Below are 26640 nucleotides of genomic sequence, written 5' to 3' on the forward strand. Positions count from 1 at the left end.
CAAAAAGAATGAAATCTTGCCATTCTCAATGACATGGAGGGAACTAGAGGGTATTATGCTAAATGAAATAAGTCAGTCAGAGAAAGACAAATACCATATGATCTCACTCATGTGTGGAATTTAAGAAAACAGATGAACATAGGGGAAGGGAAGGAAAAAGACTAAAACAGAGAGGGAGGGAAACCATAGAGACTCTTAACTCTAGGAAACAAACTGAGGGTTGCTGGAGGAGGTGGGTCAGGACATGGGGTAACTGCTTGATAGACATTAAGGAGGTCACGTGATATAATGAGCACTGGGTGTTACATGCAACTGATAAATCACTAAATTCTACCCCTGAAACTAATAACACAGTATATGTTAATTAAATTGAATTTATTTTTTTAAAGATTTTATTTATTTATTTGACATAAAGATAGAGAACACAAGTAAGCAGAGTGGCAGGCAGAAGCAGGCCTCCCGCAGAACAGGGAGCCGGATGCGGGGCTTGATCCCAGGACCCTGGGATCATGACCTGAGCTGAAGGCAGACGCTCAACCAGCTGAGCCACCCAGGCGCCCCTAAATTGAATTTATATATATATATATATATATATATTTTTTTTTTAAGATTTTATTTATTTATTTGAGACAGAGAGAATGAGAGAGAGAGAGCACATGAGAGGGGGGAGGGTCAGAGGCAGAAGCAGGCTCCCTGCCGAGCAGGGAGCCCGATGTGGGACTCGATCCAGGGACTCCAGGATCATGACCTGAGCCGAAGGCAGTCGCTTAACCAACTGAGCCACCCAGGCGCCCCTTTTTTTTTTTTTTTTTTAAAGCATGGAAGTGTGCTGCATGAGATTATCAGGGCAGAGCTGAGAATGGAACCTCGACTGTCTACAGGGACAAAACAGGTAACATCAATGAATGAAACACATCAGGTATAAAGCAGTGAATGGCCATGACTCTTGGCCTGTGGCGACACAGAACTCTAGCTGTCCACAATACCCGCTCTCACCTTCTCCCTTTAGTGAGAACTGGATTTTACCTATTCACATGGCCATAGAGATGGAGACCATGCTTCCCCGGCCTTATCTGCCACCAGATGTGGTCACACCAGTACATTCTGGCCAAAAGGGTGGGAGAAGAAGTGATACATGCAACTTCCAGGCTGGGGCTTGAAGGCACATACCCTCCACTTCCCCTTCCTACTACACCAGCTGGAACGGACGTGATGATGGGAAACAAAGCACAGGGGCCGCGAGATGGACCCCAACGTGGAGGACACAGAGAAACAAGACAGAAGCAGCTGGAACTCTGGCACTGTGGAGTCATCCTCTCTACCCTGGACAACTAGCACTTTGACTGTCAAATGAGAGAAAAACAAGTTCCTATCTTGTCTGAGTCACTTACTTTGGTCTTTGTCACAAAAGTCAAACGTGCATCTTGACCAACACTCTTACATGCCGATGGCAGCCATTTCTTGGCTCCAAAGGATTATTGCCATGAGAGACTGTGGGTCCGATGCTGTACATTTGCCCAATGTAGATGGAAATGCAGATTTTCTTAAGATATCTGACTCTTACATATTGGCAAGTAATTCTGATTTCCAACACCATACAGCCCAATGAAACCTGGCGGCCATCCTCATTTCTCTCCCACAGGCTTCCCTGAAACGAAGACTTTTTATTGGAATGAGCAACATAATTTAGGGTGATAACAGTGGCAAGATATTCAGAGTCCTGAAAGCTTGGGCAAAACAAGAGTGTTCCCACAAACACCAGCCTCAAATGCGGTCTCCAAGGTGGCTCCGTTCCCTGGAGCACTGACTGCCCAGGCCTGTAAGTCAGCAGCACCAACAGCAATGGGCTCTCACCTGCCCACAGCCCACCGCACAGCCTCCCTGGAGACCAGTGGCCTTTACCAGGCTGAACACAGCCCCTTTCTTTCTCTCCCTTCCCCCTCCTTTTCGAGATTAAGGAGTTTCTCATGAGATGGGGATAGATAACAGTACCATGCCAGTGTCAGCCATTTATGCAAAAAATCAAAGGTGAGAAAGGCATCCCTCCGTTTCATATGGAAGGTCTGGTAGCCTCACCAAACAAGTTCACCCAGACAAACCACTCCCTGGAGAAGGGGTGGGAGGTGGCATGAGACACAGGAGATGCGACATCCGATGCTCATTTTGTGGGACCCACTGACGAGACAGGTTACAAGAAAATAGCCTAGGTGGCCTCACCACTCTGCAGGGTCCCAACTTACAGTCACTTCTGATAAGTAAGATCCCGTGTGATGCAACATCAGCTGAGCCCATCTGTCCCCTGGAATTCAGGTTTAAATGTCTATGCAAACGTCCACGGCTAGCCACAGGCAACTGATCGCTCTAATTGCCAGCAGGGCAGTGTCTCCATGAAGATACTCCCCATACAGGTTCAAACCACGCACATCGTCAAAAGCCGATTTAAAGATAAGAGAAATACCATGGTGTTACTGTTGCCCAAGCAGCACAATGAACAGACTCTAAAGATCATGTTCCAGGAAAAGAGGTTCCTACTCCTAACACCATCTGCCCTCTAGGGAGCTGGGGTCCAGTTCGGGGCAGAGCCCTTGCTCTGTGGGTGCTCCCACTGGATAAGATATACAAATTTGGAGGTAGGAGCTTGAGAGTTTCCCTGAACAGAGGGAGAAGGATTTGGAGGTGAGGAGGATGAGTAATCCAGGAGGGAAGGTGACAAAACAAGAGGGGGAGGAGAATGGAGTGGGACGTCTGTTTGCATTTGCCAAGAGCCTCTTGCCCATCATTGGTCAATGCCTAAAACTAATCCAACCACCAGGCAAGTGGGCTTCTTAGGGACACTGGAGACTGACAATAGCAAAGGGCAGGGGAAGTGGGTGAGAAGGCAGAGAAGACCAAGAGAGTGCTCGTTCTCTGAAAATCAAAGAAGCATATGGGAGGCCTTTAGGCTCCTTTACTGAGATTCTGAGTAATTTCACCAATACCCTTGAGGGCCAGGGAGGCTCCTAGGACACTGAGGTAACATCACCTCTCCCAAAACAAGAGTTATGACTTCCTCCTGTGCCAGTCACCATGCTAAACAACTTACACGAATTTGCATTTGATTTTTCAATAGTCTCAAGAAGTAGGTATTATTGGCCTTGTTTCACAGATGGCTTTCAAATGTTACATATTTTGGGGCGCCTGGGTGGCTCAGTCATTAGGCGTCTGCCTTTGGCTGGGGTCATGATCTTGGAGTCCTGGGATCGGGTCCCGCGTCAGGCTCCCTGCTCAGCAGGAATCAGCTTCTCCCTCTCCCACCCCTCCTGCTTTGTATTCCCTCTCTCACTGTGTCTCTCTCTGTCAAATAAATTTAAAAAAAAAAAATGTTACATATTTTGTTTATGATCGGAGAGCTAATAGTTGCTAGGCCAAGACTAAAAGCTGGATCTGTTTGACTCCAAATTCTGCCATTTCTGCTCAGAAATATGCCATGTTTAGCATCTGGAAAAGGACTCAGGTTAGATTCACTAATCACGAGACACAGCGACATCCCGTGCCTCCTGCTACGCTGTACCCAGGACACACCTCACTTCAGTGGCATCTCGGACAAGGCAACATGAATCTACTCAGAAGGGAACCTCAGATAAGCCCAATTCGAGAAGCATTCCACAAAGCAACTCCCCTGGATTCTTCACAACTGCCGAAGTCGTGAAAGGTAGAAAGACTGAGGAACTGTTCTAGGGTACAAAACACTAAAGAGACAGGACGACTAAATGTGACACGTGATCTTGGAGTACATCCAGATAGGGAAAAAGTGAATACATATAAAGCGAATTATTGGGACAAATGGTAAAATTTAAGTATGAACTGTCTTAGTATCCAGGGTACATTTGTTGAACTTGACAGTTGTACCGTGGTTCCATAGGAAAATATTCTTGTCCTTGGGAGACACAGGCCAAAATATCTTGGGTATTTGGGGTTGTGAATTTTGCAACCTACTCTAAAACGGTTCCACAAAAAATATTAAGTAGACAGGGAGGGAGGGAGGATGAAGTAGGATATTTACATTTGAGAAAGCAAATGAGTGAATGGAGGAGGAAATTCATTATACTGTTTTTACAATTTTCCTTAGCAACTTGAACTTTTTTAAAATTAAAACATTAAAAAGATTCTGCCTTCACTTCCTAGTGGTATGACAGGCTGGTTATCTTCCCAAATGAAACAAGTATAGATAAAATATAAAACATTTTTAAACATGTTAACTGAGCTGGCATGAAAAGAAAGAACCCTAAGAGGCCAAAAAGGAAATAAAACAGGAATCCTGGGGAATCGTCAAATGCCAAAGCCAGTTTTCATGCTGACAGTTTGTTGAAACTCGTAGGGTCCTTGAGCTTATTATTTTTTTTTTTTGAACAGCTTTTTTGAGATCTAATTTGTATACCATAAAATTCAGCTTTTCAAATGTACGAGTATTTTTTTTTTTTTTTTTAGTATATTCACAAAGCTATGCAACCATCACCAGGACCTAATGTCAGAACATTTTATCATCTCCAGAAGAAACCCCATACCCATTAGCAGTCACTCCCTTATCATTCCCCCACTGCCCCTCCAGGGCCAGGCCCCAATGACATTCATCTTTCTGTTTCTATGCAGTTACCTATTCTGGACACTTCATAAAAATGGAATCCTACAATATGTTGCCTTCTGTGTCTGGCTTCTGTCACTGAGCATAATGTTTTCAGTGGTCATCCATGCCATAGCCTAGATCAGTACTTCATTCCTTTTTATAGCTGAATTAATAATCCATTCTGTGGGGGCAACTGGGTGGCTCAGTCAGTTAACCGTCCGACTCTTGGGTTTCAGCTCAGGTCATGACCTCGTGATCTCGGAGTCTGCTCTAGACTCTCTCCCTCTCCCTCCCCGTTTGCCCCTCTCCCCACTTGTGCTCTGCAGGCCTGCTCTCTTAAATCAATAAAATCTTTTTTTAAAAAATTAATCCATTGTATGAATATATCAGGTTTTGCTTATCCATTCATCGACATTAGGGTTGTTTCCACCTTTTGGCTACTATGATTAATGCTGCTATGAACATTCGTGTTCAATTTTTTTATAAAGATTTTATTTATTTGAGAGAGAAAGAGACAGAGAGAGAGAATGAGTGGGGAGGAGAGGAAGAAGCAGGCTCCCCGCTGAGTAAGGAGCCCGATGTGGGGCTCGATCCCAGAACCCTGGGATCATGACCTGAGCCAAAGGCAGACGCTTAACTAACTGAGCCACCCAGGCACCCGTGTTCAATTTTTGTTTAACAGAAGCTTGTTTTATTAAATTATTTTGAGCATATGCCTAGAAATGGAATTGCTGGGTGATATAATAACTCTGTTTTTTCCTTTTGAAGAATTGTCAAAGTGTTTTCCAAAGTAGCTGCACCGTTTTACAATCCTAACAGCAGCCCGTGGGGGTTCCAATTTCTCCACATCCTCACCAAGCCTTGTTATTGCCTGTCTTTTTAATTACAGCCGTCTTAGTGGGTGTGCAGAGTTATCTCATTGTGCTTTTGATTTGCATCTCCCTAAAGACTAAGGAGAAAGAGTATCTTTTCATGTGCTTATTGGCCCTTTGTATATTTTCTTTGAGAAACTGCCATTCAGATCCTTTGCCAAACTTCCATCTTGGTGCTAGATGGTAGAAGATAATTAAAGCCAAGGGCCCAGGGGTGGGAGGGATGGGGTGGCTGGGTGATAGACACTGGGGAGGGTATGTGCTATGGTGAGTGCTGTGAATTATGTAAGACTGTTGAATCACAGACCTGTACCTCTGAAAGAAATAATATATGTTAAAAAAAAAAAAAAGAAGAAGATAGTAGGAAGGGTAAAATGAAGGGGGGAGAATCGGAGGGGGAGACGAACCATGAGAGACTATGGACTCTGAGAAACAAACTGAGGGTTCTAGAGAGGAGGGGTGTGGGGGGATGGATTAGCCTGGTGATGGGTATTAAAGAGGGCACATACTGAATGGAGCACTGGGTGTTATATGCAAACAATAAATCATGGAACACTGTATCAAAAACTAATGATGTAATGTATGGTGATTAACATAATAAAATTTTTTTTTAAATCCTGATAGTTGGATTAAAAAAAAAAAAAAGCCAAGGGCCCACCCAAGGTGAAAAGTCTAACAGGAAAAAACCTCCCACCCCCACCCCAAGTACAGGTGGAATCTTAAAGGACCATCCCTCCAATGTCAAGACAGATAAGAATTAACTCACTGTCCAGAGGGAACAGCAAGATAACAGCTATCTCAATCTTGGCAATGGGTAGAGAGCAAAAAATATCCCTTTCAATTCAGAGCAACACTCTGTCTCTCATTTGGGTTAGGTCTGAGTCTATGTAGGCCCTAAAGAACACAGTAGATCTGAAAAAGTTAAGGAATTTCTACAAATGTAAAGAATTGAATTTAAAAGTTGAATTTATGGATTAAACAGCTAAAAAAGAATTATTAAAATAGAAGATATAATAAAAATAAATAAATAATAAAATTCAGGCCAGGAACACAGAGTCGGAAATTATCAATTTAAAAGACAGAAGATAGAGTCTGAGGATCTAATACATATTTAATTAGAGTTTCAGAAGGACATGAAATAAAATGAGAAAGACAGTATTTCCAACATTTCCAGAGAGAATGGCTGAGAATTTTCCAATATTGTTGAAACACATAATTGGATCCAAGAATCCCTATTAAACCCAAGGATAAATAAAAAGAAATTCTCAGACATACAATGAGATTGCTGTATACAAAGACAAAGGCAATTAAAAAAAAAAAGCCAAATTAAAAAGGAGAGGCAAATTGCAATTTGACTGCCAACTTCAACGGCAGCCATGGAAACCAGTAAGACAAAAGAATGACACCTTTAATGAATGGAGACAAAAAGGACTGACAACTTAGAATTCTATCATCTGTGTAATTATCTTTCAAGAATGAGGAAGAAAAAGATTTTCGTAAAAACAAACACAGATGGTGGGCCTGAGATATAAGGAAAAACAATGAGCAAAGATACAGGGCAACCATGTGGGTTGTGGGTAAAACAAAACTGTTGACTGTATACAATAATTATAATGCCTAACATGTAGGTGGAAAAGAGTATAATATTATAAATTATGAGGGATGTCATCTGAATCAGAGTTCTGAGGTCTTTGTTTTTGCTTAGGAGCAGGTTAAAAATACACATTAATTTCAACCTGTATAGCAGACTAAGTATGAATGTTAACATAGCTAACAAATCCACCAAAGGATAGATAGAGCAGAACTTCCAAACAAATAGAAGAAAAACAGGTAAGAAATACAAAATGGAAAGCTTAATCATTTTAAAACATGGTAATCCAGGTGGCCATCAACACAGAAGGGACAAATTATGATACATTTCTATAATAGATACAATTTTAAAAGTTAATGAGCAGCTACATGGATCAACATGGAAAACACTCAATGATGAATAAAAGTAGCAAGTAACAGAAGAAAGTATCACATGATTCTATATTCTGTAAAGTACAAAATGAGTCAGGGCTAAACAATGGCTGGAACACTTTGAACTTTATAGAATACAAAGCCAGGACAGGAGTTACCTCTGGGAAAGAGGACAGGGCACACAAGGGGCCTCTAAGATATGGTAGAGTTCTATTTCTTAAGGTGAGTGGTTGGCATATACTTGTTTTATTATTCTTTAAATCATATTTAAGTTTAGTACCGTATGGTATTTCACATACAAAAAAGTTTTCAGGAATCTTAGTTCTGGGGGCATGGTACGAGTCTGCAGAAGACACCTCCCTACTCTTCAATTATGCAAGTCACCAACTGAGCTACTGTGGCCCAACCTTTTCAAGTCCCCCAAGGGACAGGAAACACAAACACCACCTCCCACCTGAGCTCTCTTTCTACCGGCTAGCAGCTAAGCCAGCCTGGTATTAACCAGTGACCTGGTTCACTGAGCTTTGGTCTTCCACCTTTCACTAAATGAACCTAGTCACATAGAGGGAAGTTAAAAAAAAAAAAAAAAAAAATCCAACATTAGCTTCCCAGGGCAGTGAGAACATAAGCTCGTGATCTGAAATGTGAATGAACAGGAAAACCACTCAAGATTCATGTCACAGTTAAAGGAACCTGAGACATGATTTCCAAAGTATAAGCTAGTAGAATATTAAATATAGCGATTACATAGGTCTCCTCTAACGTCTCCATCTCTAAGGAAATTTCTGGGCTTGTGAAACCAGAAGGAGGCCAGAGCCTCAAAGCACACAGATTTTTTTCCCCCTAAAGTAAACCTAGAGTTGAAGGCAGATGAGCTGACAAGTCCTGGATATTTTCTCCTCTTGACCACCACACATAGTATCAGGAAACACAACTGTTCTCTGTCTCTAAAGAATCTTACTCAAGAATGTCCCTTCAAGTCTGCTCACGGTTTAGTGCTTATGATAAAGTTCTTCTCTTTCTAAAGTGATCTTTGATGTTTGTCAATCCTTGATTGATAAAGATTGTATAGATCCTTTTTTTTTTTAAGATTTTATTTATTTATTTGAGAGAGAGCAAAAGACAGCATGGGGGGGGGCACAGGCAGAGGGAGCAGCAGCCCCCGATGCGGGGCTCGACCTCAGGTGTCTGGGATCATGACCCGAGCAGAACACAGACGCTCAACCGACTAAGCCACCCAGGTGCCCCTAAAACCTCAACTTAAAGATGTCTGTCCTGCCTCCAGTCCTTTCTGGAAACAAGGCAGGTTACAAATCAACAATAAAGATGTCTTTCTCCTCTGAATTATTTTCCTCCCAGAAAGTGGCACCACTTATAATTAGGTTTTTGATAGAAGAAGGAAAGGGTAAGGCAAGATAAGAAGGTCAGAACTTTGTATGTTTTTCCAAAACAGGCCATTAAACTCAGACCTCTGGAAAACTGACCTACCCCATAGCTTTTTAGACCTTCTTTGAATAGAGTTTACACAAGAACATAAACGGATGAAATGTTTCCACTACACCTACAAAGTTGGCACCATTCATAATTGTAGCTAGGTCATTCTCCTATTCACAGTCTAAGTGAACTGATCATGTTAAAAGGTAAATGGGTCTTTGTAGTTCTCACTGTAGCCTTTAAGCTTTCTTTAATTAGAAGTATCATCATATTCCTAACCTCAGTACATACCACAGAAGCTAAATTCTATGTTCATGCTCATTGCTGGGTGCATAAAAACTCACTAGAAGCTAAGATATGACCATTCATTCTCAATGCAGCCCTGTCCAAGTGGGTTTAATCTACATAGTCTGGATCTACTGAAGGAAGAAGGAAAGAAAGGAATCTATATTTAGCCATGAAATAAACCAATGTTTACCTCTGGGGCAGGGCTTACATGTATTTTAGCTAATTTTACCTTCTGCTATCCCTCTAAGTCATCATCACCCTTCTCATTTTTTTTTAAAGATTTTATTTATTTATTTGAGAGAGAGAATGAGATAGAGAGAGAGAGAGAGCATGAGAGTGGGGAGGGTCAGAGGGAGAAGCAGACTCCCTGCTGAGCAGGGAGCCCGATGCGGGACTCGATCCCGGGACTCCAGGATCATGACCTGAGCCGAAGGCAGTCGCTTAACCAACTGAGCCACCCAGGCGCCCCCACCCTTCTCATTTTTATAGATGGAAGTTCAGGAAATATTAGGTCAGTTGTGCAAGGTCATATAGCTAGAAATTGAATGCATGTCTAAACTGAAAAAGGGCAAGTCCTTTGAATGTCCTAGAAGTGTGACAAGTCACAGGTCTTTCACTTCCAACACAATGAGCCTAGTAGAATCCAAAGAAAGTGGCTGTGGTAAGTATGGCAGGTAGATCCACTCAACTCCACTCAGTTCCCCTTGCAGTATGCCTCATTGCTCACCAGAGGCTGGAAACCAGATTATAGCCCAGGTTCCATACATGACGTAGCTTGGGCAGTCACACTCATCCAAGGCTTGGAAAGCAAAAGACAACATCATGGGGCTAGAAGACATGCTTTGCCTGCTTCTGTGTTCCCACTGCAAACCAAGGAGTGGTTTGTTTGTGGTCACTATCCTGAAATCCCAGTGTCCCATCCCTTGCTTCATAGGGTTGAGAGGCAAGTCAGCGGGAAGCCTTTTGGGGCCGTGTGTCACAATGGAGGCAATGGAGCCCCAGGATCCAGCAGTTGTGAGAGTAAATCCTACTTCTTTGCCTTTCTACCCATGACAGGGGGTTCTGAGGTGTGATTCTGGAAGGTTTTACTGGAAGCTTAGCAGTCCTAGCAGCTTTAAAAGCCTGCTCTTCCAGCCCTACAAAAAATTCTGGGAGCCATCTAATGATGTATAATAAATCTCTTGCTGCTTCAACCAGCTAGAGTGGATATTGTCATCTGCAACTGAACCTTGACCAAGACAAATGGATATCCTGCTTTCCCACTGAAAGGAGATTTTACTGGACAGGTTAGCATGAACCTGATGGGTGGTTATAGAAGAGGGAGATACAATCAGGTGAGAATTTTTTCACCTTGCACTCCACAAGTATGGTTGACTCATTCATGTGTCATTTAGGAACTGTTTCCTCAAATCAATGCTCAACTAGAAAGTAAATTTAAGAAGGGATTCCCCAAAACTTGGGCTGGCTTAATATCAATTGAAATAATAAGAGTGAAAATTCATTTCATTTTAAATGAAAATTAATGGTGGGGCGCCTACGTGACTCAGTTGGGTAAGCGTCTGCCTTCAGCTCAGGTCATGATCTCAGGGTCCTGGGATTGAGGCCCTCATAGGGCTCCCTGCTCAGCAGGGAGTCTGCTCATCGGGGAGTCTGCTTCTCCCTCTCCCTCTGCCCCTCTCCTCCACTCATGCTCTCTCTCTCTCACTCTCTCTCAAATAAATAAAATCTAAAAAAAAACAAAAAACAAAAACATTTCATTTTAAATGAAAATGAATGGTGGGGCACCTGGGTGGCTCAGGTGGTTAAGCATCCATCCGACTTTTGATTTCAGCTCAGGTTATAATCTCATGGCCGTGAGATCAAGCCCCAAGTCTGGCTCTGTGCTCAGTGGGAAGTCTGCTTGAGATTCTCTCTCTCTCCCCCTCCCTCTGCCCCTCACCCCACAAACAAATAAATAAATCTTAAAAAAAAAAAGAAGAAAAGAAAGAAAATTAATGGTAAAATACTCATCTAAGGAAAAGTACTGCTACCTTCCTGGGAATAGTTCTAGTCATAAATCTAAGCAAAAAGAAACAAACTATATTTTGCATCTGTTATATTTTAGATTTTGAGATGAATAATGGACCAAAGGCCTACAAGGAATAAATGCCTTCTGAATTTCAGATCAAATTTGAAAATTTGAAGTTTTAAACTATCCTTCAGTACCCCCTAAGCATATTTTTCTTTTTATGTCTTACATCCTATCTCTGATCATTTGTTATAATAAAAATAGAAAGATGCTACTTACCACCATATTCTAAATGCCAGACACAGATTCTGGCACACAATAAATATTCACCACATACCTGATGATTGAATACATAAGAGATGCATTATTAACTTACACTGTAAAAAACCCTGGAAAAGACCTTGAAGAGTGTAAGAATCAATCCTAACACATCATTGAAGACAGGGAACAGTTGAGAAGTCGTCTTCGTAGGAACTAAAGTAATGTAAATACTTTGTCCCAAAATTAATCCATGCATTATATAAAAATCCAATCAAAAGCCAATGCAATTTGACAGGAGAGAGGGGACACAGCAGCGTAGGGCTTAAAAAAATTCTAAAAGTTATGCCTGAGGTGGTTTCCCCTAGCAGATGTTAAAATGTATCCTAGAACTACAGATGTTGAAACATGGGAACAAAGACCGGAATAGAGCAGTTGTCAATATATCCTGTTGGGACAACTGAACAGACATTTGGAAACAAAGTTAGAGCTCGAATTTATACCTTCTGCTACAATAAATTGCAATATGAAGGTTAAATACTAAAAAGTACTAAAAGAAAAAGGTTAAATACTAATGTATTTGGTTTTTGTTAGTGAGGTACAAACTTTTAAGCACGATGTCAAATGGGGGGGAATGAGATGAATAAATTTGAAGATAAACTTTGGATTTTGTAAATAAAATCATCATAAATAAAATTATGGTGTGATAGGCTGGAAAAAATATTTGCAACACAGAGAGAAGGTCAATATTCCTTCTGTATATTAAAAATACCTGTAAGTGAATAACAAAACAGCTGAACTTCTCTTTCAAGGTAGCTGACCAGACCTGTATGTTTACCTCTTCATCCTCCCTAAATCCCACTGAAATGACCAAAAAGCCAAACCAAACCAAATAAACAAACAAAACCCACAAGTACTTTAAAAATACGGAGTAGTGCTTGGGCGCCTGGGTGGCTCAGTTGGTTAAGCTGCCTTTGGCTCAGGTCATGATCCCAGGGTCCTGCAATCGAGCCCCACAGGGAGCCTGCTTCTTCCTCTCCCTCTGCTTGCTGCTCCCCCTGCTTGTGCGTGCTCTCTCTCCCTCTCCCTGTCAAATAAATAAATAAAATCTAAAAAAAAAAAAAAAAATACAGACTAGTGCTGAAAAGCTGGATAGCGCAGCAGCGGCAGCCTGGAACAGTGAGGGGCACAGGAACAAACTAATGACAAACATGGGATTTCTAACCTATAGCTCTGGAAAGGAAAATTAAGGACCTATCAAAAAAGGTGAGCTTCCAAACAGACCCTCAGAAAAATCCAGACTAGAGTTAACAACAGAAGTGGGAGAAGGAATAAGCCGAGAGTAATCTGCTAATTATGAATTTGAAGGCTTAGAAGCTCCCAAGTTAATCATCGTCTCCCCGATTCCCTCCAGCAGTTACTTCTGGAAATAGCCCCCAAGACGAAGCTTCAAGACAGCCAGATGATTCAACAAGCTATGTGCACACCTCATAGAAAAGTCCACACAGGTACACTGCTCCTTAATGTCCCCCCTTCGCCGGATTGATATTTCTCTTCCTCTGGAAACGAAACAAAACCAAACTGACTAGATACCGGTCATGTGATGAAAACCTGTGTTCACTGCCAGGGGCACGGGATTCTCACTCACACTAAGCACTCTCCAGCCATCTCATCTACAATTACAAACCAACAAACATGAATCACCAAATGACTGAGGAAATCAGCCAGAGAAGGAGCCAACAGATTCAACAAACAGAAGAGGTCTCTCGGCAAAGTGTAAATATACTAAAGGGTCTTAAAATGATTCAATTAGAAAAAAAGAAGCAATCGGGCCACGAACTAAAAAGAATGACAAACTGTTGGGATTTTAAAATATCAAAGCCCAAAATCTGAATTGGGGCTGGAACTGTTATTTCCCTAAAACTCTGCAAAAGAACAAAGAGAAGGAAAGTTTGCGGGGAAAAAAAAAAGCAAGGAGATACTGAAGACAGTTTAATCTTTCCTGGAACTTCTGGATTGAATAAAGAGTTTTTGGAAGGAGAAAACAGAACAGATGCAGGAAATACAAAACGGTTTTCTGTGCTGAAGAGAGATTTGGATATTAGTTACATGGGTCCAATGAAGGCTGATAAATGAAGAATGTTTTTCTAGATACATAGTGGTAAATTATATTATCTCTACAGATCTCTAAAGATAGGGAGAAAATTCCAAAAGCTTCTAGGGAGATTTTTAAAAAAACCATTTGGTTGCTTAAAAGGAAATAAGAACATTATTCCCACAGAGGAGTGGTTTTATAGCCTAGGGTAAACAAGCCCTCTGACTTAAATGTTACAAAGATTATGTTCTGCAAGAGATGCAAAGGACATATTCTCAGCAGGGATCACCAGGGGACATTAGGCTAGAACTGCCCTGAGAGATGGACTTCAGGTCCTCTCCATCAATACCAGGTTGGGGCAACAGCATTCTGTCTACCCAGCGAGAGACCCCATCAGGACTCAGAAAACTCCAAGTGAGGGTTTAACAATCTTAATTCCCAACCACAACAACCTGAATGAAGCTCCAGTGTAATTACCAGATACGGTTGCAAAACTACCTTTCACAAACCATTTCACCCCAATAAAACAACATTCCACCCACAATTTCTTGCTATACCACCAATGCCACCTTTCTACATTCTCATGGGTAATGCAACATGCAAGTCACTTCATGCAAGGCTGGGCTGCAACTAAGTGTGGGAATGCACAATCATGAATGGACAAGACCTGGGAGGGACTGAACCTCAAGGCCTGTCTAGGGTCTACCAGACCATCATGTCTCTTATTAACAGTACTGGATGCTTGAAGACAATGAAGCAAGATCTTCAAAGAATTAATGAAAAGAAATGCTAGGACCTATAATTTTATACCAAATTATTATTCAAGTATGAAGATAAAAGAAAAATGTTTTTAGATGTGCAATAATTTAAAAAGTTTACCATCTTCAAAGTCTTTCTAAAACAATTACTCAAGGAGTTATCTGGAAATTGAAAAATAAGAAAGTAAATGACACAAAAAATTGACAGAAGAGTGTGAAAAAATCTAAACTTGTTAAGTCTAAATAGTTGTTCAGTAATGTGCGTGGGAAGCTTCAGATAACCAGCAAGGGACAATTCCTAAGAAATCAACTTTTTAAAAAGTAGTGCAGTGGGGTGCTTGGCTGGCTTAGTCAGTGGAGCGTGTGACTCTTAATCTTGGGGCTGTGGGTTTGAGCCCCATGCTGGGTGTAGAGATTATTTAAAAAACAAATTCATTAATTAAAAAAATCTTTAAAAAAATAAATAAAAAGTAGTGTAGGGATTATAAAACAGTGCATCCACTCTGGAAAAAAGTCAGGCAGTTTCTCAAATGGTTAAAAGTAGAGTTTTCATATGATCCAGCAATTCTACTCTTAGGAATACATGAAAGAGAAATGAAAATATATGTCTACAAAAAATTTGTACGTGAATATTCTTAGCAGCATAATCAACAATAGTTAAAAGGTAGAAAAACCCTTGGGGCGCATGGGTGGCTCAGTCCTTAAGCGTCTGCCTTGGGCTCAGGTGATGATCCCAGGGTTCTGGGACGGAGCCCTGCATCGGGCTCCCTGCTCAGCGGGAGGCCTGCTTCTCCTGCTTCTCAATCGTATGTGGACTTTGAGAAACAAAACAAACAAACAAGCAAAGGCGTGGGGGCGGGGGGAAGAGAGAATGAGACAAAACAAGAAACAGACTCTTACCTAGAGAGAACAAATTAATGGTTACCAGAAGGGAAGGGGGTGACAGGATGGGTGAAGTGGATGATGGGGATAGGGGCGGGCACTTATTCTGATGAGTACTAGGCAATGTGTGAAATTGCTGAATCACTACATTGTACACCTGAAACTAATAAAACACTCTATGTTAACTGGAATTAAAATAAAAACTTAAATAAAATAGTTAATTTTATGTTTTGTGAATCTCACTTCAATTCAAAATAAAGGGACAAGAATATAACAGAAAAGTGTTAGCCAAAAAAGCTTGTATGGCGATATTAAAATCAAACAAAATAGATCACAGCAAATGAATCAAAAAGGTTGGTCTTACATGAGTGTAGAAACAATCAAATATAATATTAACAAATTAAATTCAAGAGTAAAAAAAAGTTTTAAAATATAATAGAATATTAAAAGAATATAACTAAGTAGAGATTTACTCCAAGATCACAAGAATGATTCAACATTAGATTTCCTAATATGATTCACTCCATTAGCAAATTAAGGGACATAAAACCCTGGATGATCACATTGATAAACACTCCTCCCCCCAAATTCTACCTTCTAAATTCAATAATCGTTTTTGATTAAAATAGGTACAAGTTAAACTTCCCTTCCTTAACTCAATAAAGAATATCTACCAGAACCTGTAGTTAAACCTGTACTATCATTAACACATTGGAAACAGCCCAACTAAAGTTAGGAGCCAGCCAAGGACACTCATATCATCCCAATCATTCAACATTACACTGGTAGTCCCAACCTATGCAATAATGAAAAAAAAAAAAAAAAAAGAAAAGTATAAATATAAAAAGGAAAAGAAAATCCAGGGTGCCTGGGTGGCTCAGTTGGTTAAGGGTCTGCTTTTGGCTCAGGTCATGATCCTGGGGTCCTGGGATCGAGCCCCACATTGGGCTCCTCACTCAGCAGGGAGTCGTCTTCTCCCTCTGCCCCTCTGCCCACCTTGTGTTCTCCCTCTCATGTTCTCTCTAATAAACAAAATCTTTAAAAAAAGAGAAAAAGAAAACAATCCTTATTCACAGATACTACTATAATTTACTTATAACATAAATAAAACTATTAGAACTAGTAACTCAAATAAGATGGCTACACACAAAATTGAAATAAGAAAAATAACAGCTTCCTTATAAACCACAAATAATCAGAAATTTATAAATCCAATTAATTTTTGACAAATCTCCCTTATCAAAATTGAGAATTCTTAATTCTAGTAAGAAATACACAAGGGGTGCCTGGTGGTTCAGTCAGTTGGGCGTCTACCTTCTGCTCAGGTCACAATCCCAGGGTCCTGGGATTGAGCCCTATGAGCTGGGCTCCCTACTCAGTGGGGAATCTGCTTGTCCCTCTCCTTCTGCCCCTCCCCCCACTCAGGCTCTCTCGCTCACTCTCTCTCTCAAATAAATAAATATTTTTAAAAACCACATAAGATTCATCTGGAAAAAACTTAGCACTTCAAGAGCATAAATAGACCCAAATAAATAGAGACATACAATATTCCTAGATTATAAGATTCAATATCATATTAATTTATAATATTAATAATTATATTAATTTATAAATTATCAAATTAACTTATAAATTTAATACAACTCAATCAAAGTTGTAAGAGGGTTTAAAGAACACTGATTCTGAAATCACTTGTATTAGTGTAAATATACTAGAATAGCAAAGAAATACAAAAATCTATAAGACTTTACTGGATATTAAAATTCATGATGAAGCTACTATAATTAAAAGGGCTTGGAATTGACTCAGGAATAGAACACATTAGGGTCAAGAAATAGTTACACATATATGGTAATATGATATGATTAATGGTGAGACTACATATCCATTTGGGGAAAAAAGGTGAAATCACATTCTTACCTTATACACACAAAAGGAACTTATGGCTTAAGATGGTAAATACTTATAACACTAAAAAAAAATTCTACTATATTTTCTTCAGATATCTGCATAATCCTGGGGGTAGGGAAGCCATGTTTAAGCAAAGTAAACCCTAGAAGACTAAATAAAGATAACAGTTTAAAGATTTTATTTATTTATTTAGAAAGCATCCAAGGGAGGGAGAGAATCTCAAGCAGACTCCATCCTGAGCATAGAGCCTGATGTGGGGCACGATCTCACAACCCTGAGATCATGACCTGAGCCAAAATCAAGAGTCTGACACTTAACCAACTGAGCCATCCAGGCACCCAAAGATAACAGTTTAGATTTCATGCAAATTAGAAACTTATTTTGATGAAAATGGCATGATTGATGCTATTAACAAGCGACAGAGAAAATTAATACCCATAGTATATAGAAAACTTATAAACAGCAAAGAACATAGAAAAATATCAAGATATTATTAAATTATGAAATAGTTGCAGAATTTATGTAACATGCTCATATACAGAAAAAGGTCTGAGAGAAATGTGAATGGTAAGTACGTCAAGGCAGGTGGGTAGATGAGGGGTGGCATGGAGGATGTAGGTTAGCAGAGACTTTCAGTTTTCATTCTATATATAAATGATTTGAAATTTATCTTTACAATGAGCACTTATTACTTTGCTGTAGGCTTCTTTAATTCCATTAACCCATAAATACATCCTCGTTATAAAAAATGTAAACCTATAAAAAGATAAGCAGTTAAAAAGCAAACAACCCATTCAAACACATTCTCCAAACCAATCTTATTTCTCTTCTGGGAGGTAATATTCATTTAAGTTTTCTCTCTCTCTTTTATATCTTTTATCGCTTCTCGGCCTTTTGGCTAAGATCAAGTGTAGTCTCTCTCTTTTATATCTTTAAAACATTTTTTAAAGAAAGAAAGAGCCCGGGCGCCTGGGTGGCTCAGTTGGTTAAGCGACTGCCTTCGGCTCAGGTCATGATCCTGGAGTCCCAGGATCGAGTCCCACATCGGGCTCCCTGCTCAGCAGGGGGTCTGCTTCTCCCTCTGCCCTCTTCCCTCTCGTGCTCTCTGTCTCTCATTCTCTCTCTCTCAAATAAATAAATAAAATCTTTAAAAAAAGAAAGAAAGAGCCCATGTTTTAGATGAAGTGGAAAAAACAAGCAGTTACCAAAAGAAGAAATAAATGGTTGATGAGCATATTTAAAATATTCAACTTTAATAATCACAGAAATGCAAATAAAAACAATTTGTTCTTTTTCACATATTTAGGGGGTCCCCTAAATATCAGCTGATGTTCTTTCTGACTTAATGGTGTCTATGCCAAACTAGTTTTTATTATTTTGAGTATCTCCCACTCCAACAAAATTGGCAAATAAAAAGAAAGTTTGAGTATTTGCAGAAACAAACCCTGTTACACACTGAAATACCACTAGAGGAAATGCAAATCAGTATAAACTTTTCTGTACATCTTGGCAGCAGAATCAAAAGTCTTAAAAACACATATGCTAAACCACCAAAAAAAACCCCTATTAGAACCAATAAATGATGTCATCAAAATTATAGGATACAAGATCAAAGATACAGAACTCAATTGGATTTCTATGATCTAATAATGAACAGTCTGAAAATGAAATTAAGAAAATAATTCCATTTGCAAGAGCATCAAATAGAATAAAATACTTAGGAATAAATTTAACAAAAGAAAAACAAGACCTGTGTGCTGTAAACTACAAAACATTGTTGAAAGAAATTAGAGAAAACCTAATTAAATGGGAAGACATCCCATGTTCATGAATTGGAAAATTTAATTTTGTTAAGATGGCAATACTCCCCAAATTGATCTACAGATTCAACACAATCCATATTGAAATTTCAGCTGCCCCTTTTTGCAGAAATTGACAAACTGATACTAAAATTCATATGGAAATTCAAGGCACCCAGGATAGCCAAAAAACAATTTTGAAAAAACAAAAATTTGGCACACTCACAACTTCTGATTTCAAAACTTTCTACAAAGCTACAGTAATCAGTATAGTGTGGTACTGGCCAAAAGACACAGATCAATGGAATAGAACTGAGAATCCAGAAATACACCCTTATACTACATTTGATTTTTGACAAGGGTGCCAAGACAATTCAATGAGAGAAAAATAGTCTTTTCAACAAATGGTGCTGGGACAATTAGCTATCCATATGGAAAAGAATCAACTTAGACCCCTATCTCACACTATATAAACGTAACTCAAAATGCATCACAGACTCAAAGGTAAGACAAAACTATACAACTTTTAGGAGAATACATAAAAGTAAATCTTCATGACCTTGGGTTAAGAAAGTCTTCTCAGATACGATATCAAAAGCATAAGCCACAAAAGAAAAATATATATATAAATTGGACTTTATCAAATTAAGAATCTTTGCACTTCAAAGGACACCATCACATAAAGTGAAAAGACAACCCACAGCATGGTAGAAAAATATTTGCAAATCATCTATCTGATAAAAGACTTGTATCCAGAATATGTAAAGAGCTCTTACAACTCAACAATAATTTTTTAAACGGCAAGGGATTTGAATAGACATTTCCCCAAAGAAGATATACAAGTGACCAATAAGCATATGAAGAGCTGCTCAACATCATTAGTCGTTAGAGAAATACAAACCAAAACCACAACGAGATACCACTTCACACCCTGTAGGATGCCCAGAATCAAAGAGACAGAAAATAATCTTAGTGAGGATGTAGAGAAATTGGAACTCGGATTGCTGGCCAGATTGTAGTGTGGTGCAGCCACTTTGAAAACAGTCTAGCAGTGCTTCAAGCTATGACTCAGTCACTCCATTCCTACGTAAGTGCCCAAGAGAAGTGAAAACATATGTCCACAAAAAAACTTTGTTCATGAAGGTTCATAGCAGCATTATTCATAATAGCCAAAATGTGGAAACAACCCAAATGTCCATCAATTGATGAATAAACAAAATAATATATATATAAAACAACGGAATATTATTTGGCAAGAAAAGGAATGAAGTACTGATACATACTATAGCATGGATGACCACTGAAAGCATTATACTAAGTAAAGGAAACCAGACAGAAAGGGCCGCATATTATAGGGCCATTTTTGTGAAATGTCCAGAATAGCCAAATCTAGAGACAGAAAGTACACTAGTGGTTACCAAGGGCTGAGAGGAGGGAAAAATAAGAAGTAACTGCTAATAGGTATGGGGTTTCTTTCTAAGGCGACAAATATGTTCTAAAATAGTAGTACAACTCTGTGAGTACCCTAAAAATCCTTGAATTGTACATGTTAAAAAGGTCGATTTTATGATCTATCTCCATAGAGCTGCTTTTTAAGAATGGATATGCTAAATTTAACTCACAGAACTCTACACTAAAAAGGGTGAATTTTCCTGGATACCTCAATAAACTTGACTTTAAAGAAAATTCATAGACTTTTTATTCAATTCTAAGTACTCATCCTTAGAAAGCACTAAAGAACCACCAGAAAGAGCATAAAGGAAGTTTGTTACATTTTTAAAGGAAAGAAACATAACCTGAACAGTAGGGGCCTGGATATTTATGGAATACTATGTGGCTATTAAGAATGTCATAAGAAATTAATTATTAATGAGGAAAGGTAATTTATCAGGACTCAGCAGGACACCCGGCACTTTCAGATTGGGTAATCCAAGTTGAGTTTAATAAAGGTGTTACTTATAAAGCAGGGTGCAGGAAAACCACATAGGAGAATACATTAAAGTGTAGGGCCTGGCAATGGTGAGCAGCTGGAAGTGAATGGCTATCAGAGCCAGGGAAAACAGCTGTGTGCAGAGGGTTGCCAGACGGCCCGCCTTGCATGGAGGGACACAGTCAACCTGCTGAAAGTCAGCAGGGAGGGATCCCAGAGACTGAATACCCAGAACCTGCTCCCCTTTTCACCCCCCAACCCCCTGCAGGTACCAGTTTTGGATGAATCCAGTCAAACATCAGAGGGGAGCCCCTTGAGACAGTCCATGCAAGTCAGCCTTCAGGGTGGAGAACAGAGTGGAGAAGGGTGTAGAGTGGATCTGAGGGACAAATGGGAGATATCCAGCACAGATGGCCATAGCAGTAAATGAAAGAATAGTTTACAAGTGACTGCATCCAAAAAAATTACAGAAAAATGATACATAACCACTTGAAAAATTCTGGAATGGTTTATTCCAAGTGCTAAATAGTGATTCACTCAAGAGTTCCTTTACAGTGGTGCTGTTGGCAATTGGTAAAGCAATTCATTGTTGGGACTGTCTCATGCACTTCAGGACATTTAGCGACCCTGACCCCCAGGGCACTAAACACCAGTAGAAGCTTCAGGTATTACAATAAACAATTTTTTTTTTTTTAAATCCTATCCACTCCTAGTACCATGCCTGTTAGGAACCACCATGGGTGCTAGAATGACAGGGGGTTTTTCTTAACTACATTTTTCTATTTTTTCTACAAAGACTAGGTATTGTTTTGTGAAATGGAAACTATGTTCACTGTTGTTTTTTTAAGAATTCAACAGGATAGTGATTTAGATTCCAGCTCTCAGTAAACTCTATTCGTCCTTCCCCACCTAAGTCTGCTCATGACAGTAAGCATACGAAAGGTGACCTAAATTATTACACGGATGCTGTAATTCATTTTGAAGTCACCAATAACAGGAAGGGTGCAATTAACTCAGCTTCTGACAAATCACTTTAATTCTTCAAGTACTCGTAATTGTCATAAGATCACAGCACCCTACAAGTCACAGGTCAAGTACTGGATTGCTTCTAGCTTGTTATAAAACTTTAAATGGAAGGAAATGACTACAATTTGGTTTCAACACAATGTTACATTGGCACAGCCCGAAGTGTTTGAGTAGGTTATGACCACTCACTCCTGGGGGAAAGCCAGGGCTAGCGAATTTGACAACAGATTTGGGGAAACATTGTTCTCTATTACTTCATTTCTCCCAGATTCAAGCAGAAAGTCAGTCTTAGCAATTCTTTGTCTCGATATTTGGGGGTTTTTTAAGGCAGAAAGTAATATTCTTCTGGGGACCGGTCTATCTTAATGCCAGCGTGGGGACAGCAATAGTTTGAAACCTGCTCCCCTCACCCCCCATAAAGAATCAGTGGTACTGGATTGCATTACCTCCAAGAAACCAGCCACGATAAGCCACATCCTGATTTAGACATCAAAACATGAACAAAAAAGTATCTTAGATCAAGAAAGCATATATCATTTAAGATGATCCTTCACATTTTTTATTTTAGAAGTTCTCCTAACTTAAAAAAGTATTTTTAGTTTAATAGCTTTACACTACTGATAATAATTTAAACCAGCAGAACTTCGTGGAAAGATAATTTCAGAATATGTAACAAAACCCTTAAATTTGTGCACTCTTTGACACACAATTGTACTTTAAAGAACTTTTCCTTGAAAAAATCACTGGATAAATGTGGAAAGAGGGACAAAGAAGGAAAATTGCTATAGCACTGGCTAGGCTAGTAAAACCTAGAAACATGTTAGGTTTTATTTTTTTTGAACTTTTATTTATTTTTCTTTTGAGAGAGAGAGTGCACGTGTGCGCTGTGGATGAGCGGGGCGGGGGAGGGGGGGCGGCGGAGAGACAGAGGGTGAGGGAGAGAGAGAGAGAATCCCAAGCCAGCTCCACACTCCACACCCAGCACAGAGCCCAATGCAGGCTCGATCCCACAACCCTGAGATCCGAGCCAAAATCAAGAGGCAGACACCCAACCAACTGAGCCACCCAGGCACCCCCAAAACATGAAAATGGAGGAAATCAAATACGGTACTTCCTTACAACAGAAACTATAATAATCGAGAAATCCGAGATCCTGAGAAATGCTTATGGCATGGTAATTGAACACAGCATGTCCGAGCCCATGTGTAAAATTACAAGAAAATATATGCATTAAAAAAAAGGGTAAAAGGGGTTTCAGAAAAAAAATAGCAAACAGAAAGGCAAAAATCAATTTAAAAAAATCTCCTTACACATACATGAGCTTTCCTGATTGAAAGAAGACATGAGGTCCTCATTATAATGGAAGAAAATGGACTCAGAAGAAGGCACATTAGTGTGATCTGACAGATCTCTTAGGAGAAAGATCCAAAGGGAAAGGAAAAAAAAGGATGAAGAATTGAAATTTATGACAACAAAAAACAGTATAGCTCGAAGATAATGGAAAACTGCTTTCAAAATTCAGCAGGAAAACAATTTCCAATCTAACATTCTTTACCTAGTCAAACTATTAATTATGTGTAACAGTCAAATCAAGGTATTTCGGAAGATGTAAATCTCAATTCACACATAATCCTTTCTCAGGAAAGGACTAAAGTCTGTGTGGTCCCCCCACTGGGAGTAAGGCAAAACAGAGAGGGGCACTGGTCAGGAGAAACAGGGGACCCAACCCAGAAGAGAAGGGGAGAGAAAGACTCTCCAGGGTGCTGCTGCAGGAGACCCCATGCCCAGGTGAGCAGGCCGGGTGGGAGCAGGGCAGAGGCTCCCAGAGAGGACTGGTCATGAGATGACCTCAATAGACTCCCAGATGTCTCTCACTTGCCTGATAGGAGATTTTGACAATTAAGGTAAAATTAGTGACTAAACAGCTAGAGAATGAAGAAATGGCAAAAGAAAATTACCAACTCCAGGGAAACAAACTGGGCAGGAAAGGAAAAGGGCTCATAGACCACTCAGTGGCTCAACTGTGAACAATGTCTATGGTGTCCTAAGGTCAACACTACTACACTGGTTATTAATCTAACCTAAAATATTGTGGGAGACAGGAAGGATATATGTATAATACAGGGTGGGGGGAAAGGTAAAAAGTGGTCTGAGAGGGCTAAAGCCTCTTCTCTCAGAGAGGGAAGCCAGTGGATAACACCTACAACTGGGGGGAAAAACAATCAAGGACCCGATTATAAGCATTTATGGCTCTAAGAGATTTGCAAGTGAAGAGACGCTGGGGCAAACTTACAACTCTGTAACACTGACTCTTTAAAATATGTGCATATATAGTTGTCAAAAATAAAAATTGAACTATTGTAGTGGCATGGGTAATTTTTCTCACCTGTTTTTCCATCTTAAAAATTTATTGAGATCTAAAAAGATATATGCCAAAATATCAACCACTCGTGGTTATTTCTAACCACGAGTGGTTGATATTCTATTTCTAATGGATTGTGGGCCATTTACATTTTGTCCTTCACTTTTCTATTTTCTGCAAAAGCATGGAACATAGAGCACATTGGGCAGAAATCAGAAAACAAGAGGCATTTTACTTCATTCCTGATTCGAATCCACCCTGCGGGAGAAGCCCCCATCTCTGGCTTTAGCTCTGTTTGTTCTGCTCAAGCAGGGGAGTCTGCCAACTACTTCATTCACACAGCAAATATTTGTCGAATTCCTATAAGCCAGGCCCTGCAAGGTGAGTCCCATACCTTAGTTTTTTTTTATTGGGTCTCCTGAAGTCCTCAATACCACCTGCGGGAACCAGCTGGGGGCTGAGCTGAGCCAACGCTTCTCCAACTTTATGTGCAGGGGAATCGATTCAGTAGATCTGGGGTGGGGTCTGAGACTTCGAGGAGCAAGGAAGCTACTTGATGTACACAGGTTTTGTTGGGGGCTTCTCGGAGAAAGCATCTGAGTCTTCTGCCACGTCTGTACCACCATAGCTCACATTCCCTAACCCCACATAAGCTAGATTTCAACTCCACAAATGTGTAAATGAATGTGTGTGACATATGATGGAAAGGGGACTGGTTAGACAGCTGGAAAGGATACCCCTTAGCAGTTAAGAGCAGGGCCCTGGAGTCAGGCTGGCCTGGGGTTGAATCGCAGTCCCACCAGCTCCAGGTGTGACTGACTTCCGCTCTCTATGCCTCAGTTTCTTCCCATGTAAAATGGAATAACTAAAGCCACCTTTACAGGGTAGGGCTGTTGTGTGGGGTACATGAGAGCACAAAGGCATTTAAAGGTCTTGAGGGGATACATGAGGGCACAAAGGCATTTAAAGGTCTTGCGGGGACTCCGGCCCATGATGAGGACAATAAACAGTAGCCATCACTAGCTGTTAATAGGGCTCCAGCCAAGAAGGATTGGCTGGGACTTCAGGAGAAATCACTTGATCTCTCAGCCTCCATGTCCTATGAAGAGGAGAATGCCCATGCCAGGCCTCCTCCCCAGGAATGTTCTGAGCCTAAACCAGGCAGGAAAACTTCTGGTCCTCAACGGGGCTGAAGCCCTCAGATTTTACTCAGGAAAAGTTTCTTAATTCACCTCAATTTTACTACCAGGGAGATAAATAGGCAAAGAAAAAAGTCCCCTCCGCTCCCCTATATTTTAGAAAGCTTTGCTTTTAGGGAGGAGCCATCCACGTGGAGATCGGGCAAGGGAGGCATCAGGTGTCCATGACAGTCATTAAAACAAACCCCACGCCCGCCAAGCATCCCGCTCCCAAGAGACGCCACGACCACCGAGAGGGCCCAGCAAGTCGGGTCTCTCCCCCAGTAGACATCCTGAGGGTCAATACCCTCTTGCCCAAGAGAGCGCAGGTGATCGGGCCTCGCTCGGAGAGGGGGTCTCCGAGTTTTGCACGCTGGGAAGAAGGCGAGACTGAGCAAAAAGGGTTCCCTGGAAGCGGATCTGCGGAGGCACGACGCCCGGGTCCACCAGCGCCGCCCCCCCACCTCCCCGCGCGCGCTCGGCACTCACGATCTCCGCCACGATGAGGAGCCCGGGCAGGGTGCGGAGGAACTCCCGGTCGTAGGCGAAGCTGCTGCTGCTGGTGGAAAAGTTCTCGGCGAAGGAGCTCGCAGTGGTGGTGACGGTCTGCGAGCGGGCGCGCTGCGGCTCCTCCATCGCCGCGCCGCGGCCGCGCTGGCCCCTCCTCGGGGACCCCCCGCGCGTCTGGCGGTGGACGCGCGGCCCGGAGCCCTGGGGACACCGGCGGGGGGAGGGGAGCGCGGCGGGCGCGGGGAGCGAGGCGCGCCGGGGGCACCCCCGGGGCCGGTCCCGCCGCGGCGCGTGTCGTGCGAGTGCGCGGCTTCCCCCGCTCCTCGGCGCGGGGCTCTCGGGCTGCGCTGGGGCCCAGGAGGAGGAGGAGACCGCGCGAGGGGAGCGCGCCGGGCCGCCGAGCTAGGCGCCGGAGGCCGGGAGGAGGGGAGGGGGCGTGGAGAGGGGCGGGCGCGAGGCGGGCTGGAGAAGGACCGCCCCGCGGAGGCGCCGCGGGCCGAGCCCTCTCCACCTGTTGCCCGGGACCGCGCGGCCGGGGTCGCGGGGCGGCGGCGCGGAGGGGAGGGGAGGGCGCGGGGGTCCCGGGCGCCTGCCGCAGCCGGCCCGCCCAGCCTCCGCCAGGCCCCGCCCCCTCGCGCCGGCCGCCCCGCGACCTGTCTCCTTCCACCTGGCGGCGGGGCCCGCGCTGCGCGGCCGCGGGGAAAGCGAGGCCCCTGAGGGCTCCGAGGCTCCGGGAAACACCCCCTGCGCGATAACGGAGGCCG

At 41.6% G+C, this 26640-nt stretch overlaps 1 protein-coding gene and 1 pseudogene across 1 annotated transcript in view; one reads left to right on the plus strand and one right to left on the minus strand.

The window, feature by feature from the left end:
- The window catches only part of CMTM8 (CKLF like MARVEL transmembrane domain containing 8), a 105097-nt gene extending 78815 nt beyond the window's left edge, over window positions 1-26282 (minus strand). The window contains exon 1 of the mRNA XM_034993234.1: window positions 25856-26282. Coding sequence (XP_034849125.1) covers window positions 25856-26002 — 147 coding nt within the window. The 5' untranslated portion in view covers window positions 26003-26282. The remainder of the gene's footprint in view (window positions 1-25855) is intronic.
- On the plus strand, window positions 17950-18092 carry LOC118007229 (annotated as a pseudogene).
- Window positions 26283-26640: the final 358 nt, after the last annotated feature.

This window comes from Mirounga leonina, unplaced genomic scaffold (assembly GCF_011800145.1).
Source record: "Mirounga leonina isolate KUSES-001 unplaced genomic scaffold, KU_Mleo_1.0 Mir_115, whole genome shotgun sequence".
Taxonomy (NCBI): Eukaryota; Metazoa; Chordata; class Mammalia; order Carnivora; family Phocidae; genus Mirounga; species Mirounga leonina.